Source organism: Myxine glutinosa, chromosome 6 (genome assembly GCF_964187855.1).
Source record: "Myxine glutinosa chromosome 6, kmMyxGlut1.1, whole genome shotgun sequence".
In the NCBI taxonomy this organism is placed as follows: Eukaryota; Metazoa; Chordata; class Myxini; order Myxiniformes; family Myxinidae; genus Myxine; species Myxine glutinosa.
Window position 1 is genome coordinate 141,570,391 of NC_136266.1, and position 13,191 is coordinate 141,583,581.

At 42.6% G+C, this 13,191-nt stretch overlaps 1 protein-coding gene across 5 annotated transcripts in view; it reads right to left on the reverse strand.

Annotated features, from left to right (window-relative positions):
- CCDC47 (coiled-coil domain containing 47) overlaps positions 1-12,939 on the reverse strand; it is a 67,879-nt gene extending 54,940 nt beyond the window's left edge. Inside the window, exons 1-8 of one of the 5 annotated variants that reach the window (XM_078780624.1) lie at positions 12,781-12,928; positions 12,615-12,677; positions 12,249-12,479; positions 12,035-12,144; positions 4,381-4,470; positions 1,032-1,203; positions 815-936; positions 284-349 (exon numbers count right to left, since the gene is read on the reverse strand). In XM_078780624.1, the coding sequence (XP_078636750.1) occupies positions 284-349; positions 815-936; positions 1,032-1,203; positions 4,381-4,470; positions 12,035-12,144; positions 12,249-12,471 (783 nt within the window). In that variant the 5' untranslated portion in view covers positions 12,472-12,479; positions 12,615-12,677; positions 12,781-12,928. Of the gene's footprint in view, positions 1-283; positions 350-814; positions 937-1,031; positions 1,204-4,380; positions 4,471-12,034; positions 12,145-12,248; positions 12,480-12,605 lie in introns of all 5 variants that reach the window. The other 4 variants (XM_078780625.1, XM_068121216.2, XM_068121218.2 and 1 more) reach the window with 4 other exon arrangements.
- Positions 12,940-13,191: the final 252 nt, after the last annotated feature.

Below are 13,191 nucleotides of genomic sequence, written 5' to 3' on the forward strand. Positions count from 1 at the left end.
CTGATTCTAATTTTAGGTATTTGAAGTAGCGATAAATGTAGGGGTGTACTTACTCTTTCCATATGCGAAATTTGCATTTATGTTTATTTAAATTATACAATGGACTACAAAATGTAAATGTTTCATGATATTTGTTATATTATATCACCTTTATCTATCAATATTGTTGAAATGAAGATCAAATAGCTGTATGTTGAAATATGTTGAAAAAGTCAAAACTTTACATGGGGTGTACTTACTTTTTCACGTGATTGTATATACTTTTAGTAAATCAATCACTCACAATTTGGTCGATGGCTGGACGCACCATTCGAGCCAGTAAACTTAGCAGGTCCTGCCGCTTGAGCAACTGTTTGGAAAGGAAAAAAGGTTAGCAAATAAACAATGAATGCACTTGCCTATTTCCTGAGCATAACTCATTACCATTCAAAGTCTATCAATTTCACAGATTCAGTTTTTTAACAATCTTCAATTTGGCATTTATTTGCCCTTGCATTGGGCTGCCAAGGTTAAAAAAGGAGTTAAAGCCTTGGGATTAGATATAGAATCAATGGCCAGGCAATACACTAGATGTCTCAAGGGATCAACAAATTTAAGCATTGTCACAAAAAAAAAGAAAAAAAAAAAAGATGCCCAATCAGCTAAAAGCAAAATTTGAAACATGCGTGCTTTGCTGGATTACCCAGAACCTGGCTGAATTGGCTGGCCATGAACTGTGCTTAACAACAATGAAATAGACACAACTCACAGCACATGCCCAGCTCAAGGACATATCAACAACATGCCTTTTTTAGAATGCAAGGTCTGAACTCACCTTTAGGTGCACAAGCATACCCTCACAGCACACACGCCCTGAACACCATAGGCTAAATACATGGTCATTTTCCTGGTTCAGTTGTAGAGTGCTAACGGCCTCCTTCTCTGTTCCGGTGTCACCTAAAACAGATGGAAAATCAGCAAAACCCAACAAGAAAGATGGTACAATGAAAAAAAGAAGAAAAAAAAAAGATACCTGAAATGGCAAAATATACCTATAAGAGAGAAATTGGCCTCAAGCAATTCTCGATGAGCTGCAAACCATGACTGGGCAAGCTGAGAGTTGTGGTTACGGCCTATCAGGTAGTTAAGGATGTAAGCAAGCAACCCAGTGACCATGAGTATCTCCAGTTGGTAGCGTTCCCAACCACCTGGACCGACAACAACCTGGGAACATGCAGGAAATCCCATATTACTGTGAATGGTAGTTACCCCACGCACACAAAGCGAAAAGCGGGGTTAAGCAATTGGTTGATGTCCGTCCGTCAGTCCAATTTATGATCGAGGAACAACTTATTTTAATGCAATGTTATATTTTGAACACAAATCAGAACATGACCAGGAAGACAAGTTTGCCGTTTTACCGTACTTTGTCTCTGAATTCGCCCCGATAGCGCATGCGCAGACAGGAGTGACATCATATATTTATGATGTCGGCCTGCCTGACAGTCAAACAAACTTGAAAATCATTCCAGCGAATTGAGCACACAAGAATCGCAAAAGCACACGAGGACCTTAGCTCCTTTTAAATGGGGTTTATTTCCCGAAGAAAAACAACAGGGGAAGGCTGACCCAATGGAGGAATTTGACGGCGGGATGGGAGGGAAGGAGAGAAAAACAATAACCAATAAATAATTAATATACAATGAGATAAAACTCTAAAGAATCCTAAGGCACGTCACGCCGGACTCAATCACAGATGGGGGACGGGAAACGAACAACAGGGAAGGCCTTAGCCCTACTGTAGAAATGAAGATGGTGAGCAGTCACAAAGCAGGGAGACGATGAAGCAGGCGATGCAGTCAGTGAGGAAGGACGACAAACAGACGAACAAGCAGCAGGCAAACGAAGCAGGAAACAGACAACGGAGCAGGAGCACAAGCAGGCAGGCAGACAAGCCAAGAACATGTTTCTCTCAGACAAGGCAACCTTTTCCCGCTCTCCTCTCGCATTATTTCCTCCTCTCCTCAGAGCCCACAGAACCCGAGACCCAGGCTCCTCCCCTCGCTCTCCAGAGGCAATCCAAGCCCCACCTTTCTGGATGACAAAACTCCTCCCTTCCCTTTCTAAGGCCTCCTGGTCCCCACCCAGTGATGTGACAGGAGGCTTTATGGATGCCTACCCCAACTTTAAACCCTTTAACTATTTTTTTTACAACGCACCACCCTCCATATGGTGCCCATTTGAACAGACAATTCTCAAGCTCATTTCCTTGCTTAATACATTGAGATTGGTTAAATACCCAAACATGGACCAACAACAACAACAGGCATTTTAAGGCCATTTTCCCTGCAAGAGCGGGGGTTAGCCTTGCGGTCCGCATGACAATGTTCTCCATTTTGCCCTATTTTCTGCATCTCCCCTTGTTAACCCCCTTGCCCGCATTTCTTCTTCGACCATCTTTAGCCAAGTCTTTCTTGGTCTTCCCGGTCCTCTACTTCCATCTACATTCATTTCCATCACTCTTCTCAACCAGTCACTTTCATCCTTCCTCAACACATGACCAAACCAGCTCAACCTGTTTCTCTTCACAGCATCCATCACAGGCTCTATTCCAATCATCTTTCGCAATTCATCATTTGTCTTCCTCTCTCTCAATGATACTCCACACATCCACTGAACCATTCGCATTTCCACCCTTTCCAGCCTTCGTTGCTGCTCTACGTTCATTACCCATGTCTCACTCCCATAAATCATAACACTTCTCAAACATGCAGCATACATACAAACATGGACCATACTACACTATACATTTCTAACTGTACCAAGGTAAACTCCACCCACCTTCCCCGTAAAAAGATAACATTCTTTTCGTTGCACTCAATTAAGTTACACATTTGGCACATTCCTTAATCTTTTCTTCACTCAATATAATTGCCGAACAGCATAAAAAGTTTAGTTTAAATAATGCTTTGGCAACCTCTCATTTTGTGTGCAAATATGGAGAAGGAGGGATCACTGCCTGGCTTGCTTCAGGAGCAAAATGCCAGAACATTTTGTTTGACCTTCCATTTTTCAGTGGTAAAATGCTGAAGAACCACTTTTTATGCCAAATGGTGCTTCTCCACTTTTTGCTGTAACTATTTGAACTTGGCTTGACAACCATTTTCCTGGATGGTCGATCGGTCAGAGGGCCTACAGACTGGCTTCCTTACAGCATGCAACCTTTTTCTTTGTGGCTGCGCCAAAGAGGATGTTTACAAATCAAAACCAAAAGCTCTGGATGAACTTGGGGGAAGAAATTTTTTTTTGTTATGGGGTGTGAATAATTTCCTGAAGGCACTGTGCATAGTGTTATAAAGGGAAGATGCATTGCCAGGGAAATATTTTTAGTTACCCTGCCTTAATTTATCCTTCAATAAGTACATATTAGACATACTTAAATACACTTCACCATAGGGTGAAACACATGAGCCGGGGAAATAATGCACTTTCCATGTTGTCAATTCTCCACTAGCAGGCAACGCGATGTTGTTGCTTCTACACGAGCAGACGGTGCGCTACTGTATTTAAAAAATTCGCAAGCCCTACAGTACTGTACTTAATATTTTTGACGATGTTATATCGGACGAGCATGATTTAAATTGACTATTGTCCCATAACATGTGCGACGTTAGTTGTTAGTTGACAAAGCCATGCACGCCCATGTTCCTTGAGTGGCTAGTGGAAATGAGGACAGGAGATATCTGGAGAAAACAAAATTTCTCAACACAGGAGAAACATGGGAGAAGCATGGTAAAGGCAGTTGCTTTCCATCTCCTGTTTAGTTTGTGATCAAGAGGACATATGGTGGTATGTAACAGTTTGGTCAATGTATGATGCATTATGTGATTTCGTTTGACAACATACAAGTGGAAAATCTGTGATGACGTCAATTTATCAGCAAGTTAGCTCCTCGATATTTGTTCTTCATTCCTCTGTTCTAGTTTCACAAAGTTTTCAGAGCTTTGAAGTTTCGCGGAGTTAATAGAGGAACAAACATCCTGTTCTTGTCGGCTCTTGTGAATAAAGTTTCTGTAAATCAATGCTTGGCTTATCCGTCGTTTTTCACTGTGACCTGTGGAATCCCCACATTAGCATACGCTTGGCTGCTGTCACAATGTGTTAACAACGTTAAATTGAAACAATGCAAATAGACTGAACTGTACTACACAATTTACATTAGGCAACTGATACGATATCTGGAGAAAACAAAGAATTTCGCAACAGGTGAACAGCGTCAAAGAAAATGAACAGATTTCCATGATTTACAAACAGACAAATTCATGGGACTTGCATCAAGAGGGAAATATCCAGACAACTATGCAATGCATTGGGCTGCCCCAGTTGGTATTTAACACTTACTTGATGTAGATGAAGAGATTGTTGCCCAGGTTTTCGCACAGTTGGCTGCCCATCCACACCCTCAAATTCTTCCTCATCAAATAACTCACCCTGAAAGGTCAGGAACCAAATTGCTATCGCACTCTAATTTACCAAAATATCAAAACATGAGAAGGTAGTTTACTCAAATTAACCAATAAGAAGAAAAGGAATACAAATTCAGGAGAGTAAAAACAGAAGAAAAAAAAAAAATTAGTCCAAGAGGCAATGTACACACCATCCAACATTGGACAAGTACCAGCGAAGAAGCCATCCGGAGGGATGGTTTAATTCACCTGGAATTTGCAAATTTTACGACGACATGTAATACCACCTCTCATCGTGAGTGGCACTGTTCCACAAATATTTACATTGAGAAAACTGGGGTCATCCCCCCACCCACCCTTCACCTTGCCATGCACACCCCAATTACAACCACCAGTTTTCAACACACTCAGTCTAGCATTTTAGGAATACACAGAAGTCAAATAAACAAACAAGACACTTCTTGAATTATCAGAAAGTCAGTAGACTTCCTATGTAGGGATGGCAAGGACACTCCAACTAAGTTTAATACAATACAAATTCTCAAAAAAATAACAAGATACAAACTTTAAAAGTATCTATCTACCAGTCGTCTGTGGAGGATTTCACATCCAATGACACCTCACTCATTAAACATTTGACAACATCACTGAGCTACAAAACTAACCAACTCAAAATAGCCCATTTGTAATTAGGGTGAATGAATGAATGAATGAATGAATGAATGATCGTTTTAAGGCCATTTTCCCCGCTAGAGCGGGGGTTAGCCTTGCAGGCCCCATGACAATCATGGTTCACTGTTTGAGGCAATGTTTTTATGGCCAGATGCCCTTCCTGACGCATACATAAGGGTATACGCATACATCAGATTAGGGTAACAAGCTTTAAAGGCTGGTACCCCATTGATTTGGGTATGTTTATTATTACCCCCGCAGGAGGATAGGGTATTGCATTTGGGTACGTTTGTCTGTTTGTCCGCAAAGAATAATTATGATTTTCTCAGCAACCGTTGGTCCGATTGACAGGAAAGTTCGACCATAGATGCAACTCCACCTGTAGAATTTTTTAATGATAATTATGACGTCATAACTCACGTGGTATGGGCACCATATTGGAAAAACCGAAGACCTTTGCACCTCTATATCTCCGAAAGCGCTGGATAGAAAAAACTTGAGACATGGCTCATTGTAAAGGATGCTCCATGGGGAATAAAATACGTTAATGATGATGTCATAGGTGCCTCCATTATGACGTCATAATTCGACAAGTACAAAACTTCATCTGATCAAGATGAAATTTCCTGAGCATCACCAAGGGATAAATTGGTGGATAAAAAAATAATTATGGTATCATCGGTCAAGTGGTTCGGCCGCCATATTTGTTTTTAACACAAAATCCTTAAAAACCACTGAAAACACATCCTGTCGAGGTTCTACAATCTCAGATTGCTCTTTCTTGTTATTATATATTACAAGTCAAAAGCACCCGGCGTTGCCCGGGTTCTTTTTGAATGAATTTACTACTATAATTCAGCTTTTACTCGCGCCCATAGAAGATTGACTACCATATTTCAGCTCAGCTTTTAATTGCAAAATGGGCCCAGCCCGGCCAGAGCGGCCTCACCACCTAGCCTATAACCTTCCCGGGGCCGTCTCAACATTTTTAGTTCCTTTTTGAATGAATTTACTACTATAATTCAGCTTTTACTCGCAGCCGTAAAAGATTGACTACTATAATTCAGCCCAGTTTTTAATTGCGAAATGGGCCCAGCCCGGCCGAGGTGGCCTCGACCGGCCTCGCCGAGCCTATAACCTTCCCGGGGCCCGTCCCGACATTTTTTTGTGTCAGAGGTTTCCTCCTATCTTTCACCGTTCAGGAGATTAGCACGTGCAGACAAAAAAACAAATGAAAAATCTGTCAGAGACTGAGGACTTGCCGGGATGTACTTTTTTAAATTGGCCATTGTGGACAAATATGGCGTCCGAACCACGTGACCGATGACGTCATCATTATTTGTTTTCTAAACTAATTTATTCCTCGATGCTCAAGAAATTTCATCTTGATAGGATGAAGTTTTGTACTTGTCGAATTATGACTTCATAATGGAGGCACCTATGACATCATCATTAACATATTTTATTCCCCATGGAGAGTTCTTTACAATGAGCCATGTCTCAATTTTTTCTATTCAGCACTTTGAGATATAGAGGTGCAAAGTTTTTCCGTTTTTCCAAGATGGCGGCCGAACCACGTGACCGATGGCGTCATCAATTGGGCATAGTCTATTCCAGTGCAAGACAAATATGTGTGCAAAGTTTGGCGATTCTACGTGCAACGGTGTAGACGTAGTACTGCGAACAGACAGACAGACAGACCAACCAACCAACCGATCAACATACTTGCCGGAATCTTTTCCGGCAAGTAACAAAAACTTTATTTTATATATATAGATAGATAGATAGATAAATAGATAGATAGATAGATAGATAAATAGATAGATAGATGATAGATTAGTATTATTCTTGCGCCGGAGCTTTGTGGGTTTATTCCCTTTTAAATTCATTTTATCTGCAACCGCTTGAGTGATTGACACAACATTTTCACCATAGGTGTCTAATCATGTGGAATTATTTTTAATGATATACATAACGTCATAAGTCACGTGGTGTGGCAGCCATCTTAGAAAAAATGAAAAACTTTGGACCTTTTTTACAGAAACCGCTCCATGAAAAAAGAAAAAAAACAGCTTACTCGATCATGTGTATGAAGTTTCACATCAATCAACGAGTCTTTGGGAACATAAATTGACAATTTCAGCATCATAAGTCACATGGTCTGACAGCCTTTTTGAATCTTTTGAATCTGCATTTTATTTCAGTTGAATTTTTGAAATCCAAATCTGAATTCAGTTTTTTAAAGTGGACGCGTGCCAGATCAAAGGGGGGTGGATCAAAGTGGGGCAAATGGATACCTGGCCATAACTGCTTGCAGATATAAAGTGCACACATCTAGTTTTCATTCTTCTTCTTTTCAAACAGGTGATGTCGTGAGGGCTGTCGGTTTAGTCGCCAACAACCCGACCATGCTGTGTTGCCAGACATATGATAATTATAATTGAATACGATAATTATTGCAGGTATGACAGCACATTCACGGAGTGCAGGAACTTTCTTCTATTCCTAAAGCTCGAACGCACGCAGCCACGCAGTTTGGTGTCGACCTGTCCTCATTGAAGTACGACAGACGTTAAATACAGTTGGTGAGTAAATATGTAAATGTATTTTTTAAAATAGAGAAACGAGTAATAAAAACATTTGTTTTAAATGTAAAAGGATGTAGGGATAGTATGGCAAAAAGCATGTAAGCAAGTTCGGGATGGTCACAATAAATTATCATGTGAAATCAACCGTACATCTTTCTTGGAATAATTGTCCTGCCTGCAATGGCCAATGACGTCTCTCTCGATTTGATTAGCTTTACCATGTGTGTGTTTAACTGTTTAATATATCACTGGTCAAATTCATACATGGAAACAATCAACATATACTGTCATTGCAAATGTATGGAGGGATGGACAAGGAACAACAATTAATTAAAGAAATACGTCAGGTTGCTTTCACTTGATAATCTCGTGACCATTCTCGTCTTGTTTACATGTTTTTTGCCAATGATCCCCACATCCTTTTACATTTTTAAGAATGTTTTTTGTTACCGTACTTTTATATAGTATGACGATGGTAGAGGCCACACAAGCTCGGAATGCAGTATGTTTGAAAGGTTTCTGTTTGGCATCAGACACGAATGAGAAGAAAACATCCTCAACATTTCCAAAATTATTTCCATGTGCACACCCTGCTATCTTATTATGCTATCTATCTATAATTCCAGCAATCTCTGTGTGTATGTTTGTATGTTTGTATGTTTGTATGTTTGTATGTTTGTATGTATGTTTGTCTGTGACCGCTGTTTCTCGACAACTACCGGTCCGATATACTTGAAACTTGCCAGGTATATTGCTGGGGACCCGAGGATGTGCCTTTTCAAGGTTTTAAATTAATCGCAGAAGTAGTTACCGAGCTATGTCCAAAAAACGATTCAACCAATCAGAGAGCAGTGAGCTATCACGTGTGCCGAACGTGGCGAACAGACTCTGCCTCGGATGGCACATTTGAGAGCGTATTCATTTATTTCCCGTCGGCAAACTATGTTGGCGCTATGTTGGCGTTAAACGATGTTTTAAAACTAATTAAAACTAATTTGCGATTCTTTCGCTTTCCTGCGATATGCGACCTTCCGGACAGTCAAATGAGGACGTCACTTCCGGACTTACGTAGCGGCGAGCGGGCGCCATTTGGAGGAGCTGGGAGGACTCAGTCGTGATAGAGTGAGCCTGAGTGAGTATATCAAGACAAGAACAAGATCTAGAAGGAGGTATGTACGGTGCGATTCATATAATATATTGTTTAGTTATCGTCGATGAGGAATTTGGGGGCCCGATTAACTGCAGCGCCATCCGAGCTGCGGCGTCGGGACGATACATTCATTGTACGGTAACATCACGCACTTACGGGCACGTCCTATATATATAGTACGGGCATGCCCTAGTCTATCTATAATTCCACTAATCTCTGTGTGTATGTTTGTTTGTATGTTTGTCTGTGACCGCTGTTTCTCGACAACTACCGGTCCGATATACTTGAAACTTGCCAGGTATATTGCTGGGGACCCGAGGATGTGCCTTTTCAAGGTTTTAAATTAATCGCCGAAGTAGTTACCGAGCTATGTCCAAAAAACGATTCAACCAATCAGAGAGCAGCGAGCTATCACGTGTGCCGAACGTGGCGAACAGACTCTGCCTCGGATGGCACATTTGAGAGCGTATTCATTTATTTCCCGTCGGCAAACTATGTTGGCGCTATGTTGGCGTTAAACTATGTTTTAAAACTAATTAAAACTAATTTGCGATTCTTTCGCTTTGCGATGCGATTTGCGATTGCGTTAAACTCGCTCGGGCGTTAAACTATGTTTTAAAACTAATTAAAACTAATTTGCGATTCATTCGCTTTCCTGCGCATTTGTGCACGCGATGGCGATTTCTTTACCAAACTCCGCAAGCGCCAAGCCGTTAGCTTTGGACCAAACCATTTCATGTAAATAGAGGGGGGGGATTGTCACCGTACTCGCAAGCCGTTCGCTTTGGACCAAACCATTTCATGTAAATAGAGGGGGGGGGGGGATTGTCACCGTACTCGCAAGCCGTTCGCTTTGGACCAAACCATTTCATGTAAATAGAGGGGGGGGATTGTCACCGTACTCGCAAGCCGTTCGCTTTGGACCAAACCATTGCATGTAAATAGAGGGGGGGGATATACTTTTAGATATATATATAGTACGGGCATGCCCTAGTATAAACAATTTTCAATGTAATTAAATGCCAAACAGGAAATCAGAGCTGTCTCCCTCGACATATCACGTGCCTTCGACACGGTCTGGCACCCAGCACTGCTCACAAAACTCTCCTCCTATGGTATCCATGGAAACCCCCACGCATGGCTTGCGGACGTCCTCTCTGGTCATAGTCAACGTGTGGCCCTGAATGGGTTTCTCTCATCTCCCTCTTCCTGTTCTGGCTGGAGTTCCCCAAGGTAGTGTTCTGGGCCCTGTGCTATTTCTGGTCTTCATCAATGATCTCTCCGACTCTCTGGAAAATCCTCTCTATCTCTTTGCTGATGACTCCACTCTCTGCCGCTCCATTCCTCATCCCTCAGATCGGCAGTCTGCAGCCTCCTCACTCTCTGCAGACCTGGACAAAATCACAGACTGGTCAAACAAGTGGAACATGTCTTTCAATCCTGACAAATCTCACACTCTTACTATGTGTCTCCAAAAAGACAGACTGGCAAACCCTCCCATCTACTTTCTCAACAATCCTCTCCAAAAAGTTCTGTCGCTCAAGCTTTTGGGTCTCACTATCTGCCATGATCTTTCTTGGGAAAACCACATTTCCAAGCTGGCCGCCAAAGTCAGTCGCCGACTGGGCATCCTCTGTCGTGCGAAGTCCTTCCTTGGCACACCTGAGCTCCTCACCACATACAAGGCTTTCATCCGCAGCTCAATGGAATACTGTGGGCCCTCTGGGCCGGTGCTCCTGCCTCACACCTAGCTCGTCTTCACACTGTTGAAACCAAAGCCTTCAGAATCATTGGAATCTCCTGCGATGAAGATAACTCCGAGGGCCTTTCACTCACTCACCGCAGGCAGGTTGGTTGTCTTCCTGTCTTCTACCGACTCTTCTCCGGCCTTGCTCCCCCAGCTCTCTCTGTGCTCTGTCCCCCAAATATTCCGACAGGTCGCACAAGATCTGCCAGCAACCCTCTTATGGTTAAACTGCCAAAATCTAGGCTCTCTGCTCACCTTCTCTTTCATTCCCCTTTTCTCCCACCTCTGGAACAAACTCCCCCACTCCCTTCAATCCCACTCCTCCTTCCAGGTCTTTAAAACAGCTGTTCACCACCATCTCTTATCGTCCCCCATCCAAAACCTTGATCTTTTCTACCCCCGCTAATTCACCCCAGATACACTTTTTTGAAATTTCAACTTCTTCCCTGGAAGTCCTTGCAGAGTGCATATGTTTTATACCTTTCCCACCTCCCCCCAAGCCCTCTCCCTCCCACAGTTCTCTTGATGTCCCTGCTCTCAAATGTTGCATTTGTGTCCTTCCCCCTCTCTCCCGATCTTGTCTACCGCTCCCCTTATTTTGTGTTTTATGTGTCGGTTTCACTTTTTGTGTGATTCATGTCAGCTTTCACGAGCCTCGATCTTGTATACAAAAAAAACCCCAAAAAAAAAAAACCATTAATTCTACTTTTGATAGCAAAACAGAAACTGTCATACTTTGGACACATCATGTGTGGAGAAAACGAAAGTCGAGAGAAATAAACCATGCCAAGTATGATTGAGGGAAGAAGAGCAAGACTGTGTATGTACCTGATGGATGGGGTAAAGGCTGAAAATCAGAGCTTCGGGAAGCAGCGCAAGATATGGATGTTTGGAGAAATCTTATCGTGAACGTCACCAGAAGTCAGACAAGACGTGACGGAACTCGAAAACTAGTCATACTTTAACAGACCCAGTTATTCCCAATTCCTTGCCGAGTCAGTCAGCAAAGTTTTAGGCCAAAGTCGTTACGAAACGGCCCCGCAAACGCGGAGCTTGACCAAAGCGATTTGGGCAGGAATTGTAATCAGAGAGCCAGCGATAACTCGCCCATTCCAAGCAAGAGACACCGTGGGATGTTTGACGTCCATCAGCTGATGCCAGCAGATGGGACACCCGACTTAACGTCCATCAGAGGGAAGGCGGACTTTGGGATTTAACGCCGCACCTGCGAAGCTCCAATCCTACAATTTATAGTCATATGTAGAATCGAACAAGGACAAGACAGGTCATACGTCTAGCAGATTGACGAATACTTTGAGATATACTTCAGGTAACTTGAGATTTTTAATGATTACTTATTGCAACACTTTTACATTGAAATTTGCATGTTTAAGATCCAATGGCACGACAGGTATCTCGTAACGTCCCTTACCTCATCAATACGATCCTCATCTTCCAGAGAAACATCGTCGTCGTCGTCCACCTCTCCATCCACAGAATCCACGTCATCGATCAGCACATCATCCTCTCCATCCGTCTCCACTACCCATGAAGAACAACATCACAACACGTCTCCCCATTTTGCCCACACAGACATGTTTAATAAGGAGGGTTAAGCAAGGATGATGAGTGAGTGATGCTGAGACCTGCTGATGGGACGTGGGATGGGGCCTCGTCGTCCAAATCCTCAAACTCCGCAAAATCATCTTCTTCTTCATCACCATCATCATCATCATCATCATCATCATCATCCGCCTCATCATCAACGTCGTGAAAGCCAGGGTTGCTGGCACCGCTTCGTATCGGATGCGTGGCCAAAAGTAGCAACAGCAGGTGCACAGCGGAGGGAACCCCAGCAGCGCGCAGCATCGCAAGGCCTGCATGGCGGCGACAGGGGGGACACAAGGTTCGAATACGAGCGGGGTGGACGATTCGAGATCCACCGAAAACTAACGCACAATATCGTTTAATACGTGTTAACCTGGACATGGGCGCACACGAACCTCTAACACTAACAGGTGTCGCTCGAAGGAAACCTTGCCGCCGTTTCACTCACGTTGTCGCTCGATCACCTCCTTCGGGCAGTGGAAACGGCTTTGGTCGTCACGTGAACAGCGCTCGGTTTCTTCATTCAATGCACTCAGCTACCGCACGGAAATGGCCACGACCCGCACTTACCGAATAACGTCAACAGCAACCTTGGTGGACGTTTTAAAATGTACATTTCTTTCACTCAGAATGCCCAAAACAGGCTTCAGATGTGATGGAAGTAGTTTTGTTTGAAAATATTCGAAAAACAATTATAACTTTCATAATCTTCCTGTGTAAGGTTTCCATCCCTTAAACCTGACGCATTTTCTTTTCCATTAACTTTTAGATTTTTTTGGTAGAATAAAATATATTCAGCATAGATGTGTTTCTTTCGAGTTTCAAGTACAAACTACAAATATTTGATCAAAAAAGGTAAGCAGGAGATTCTACAAGTCAAGTATACATATACACCACTAAAAACCCTTGATCTTCCTGGATATAACAATTGGTATTCTATTATTATTCATGAGACATCAAAGCGTCAAAATCAAAAATAAA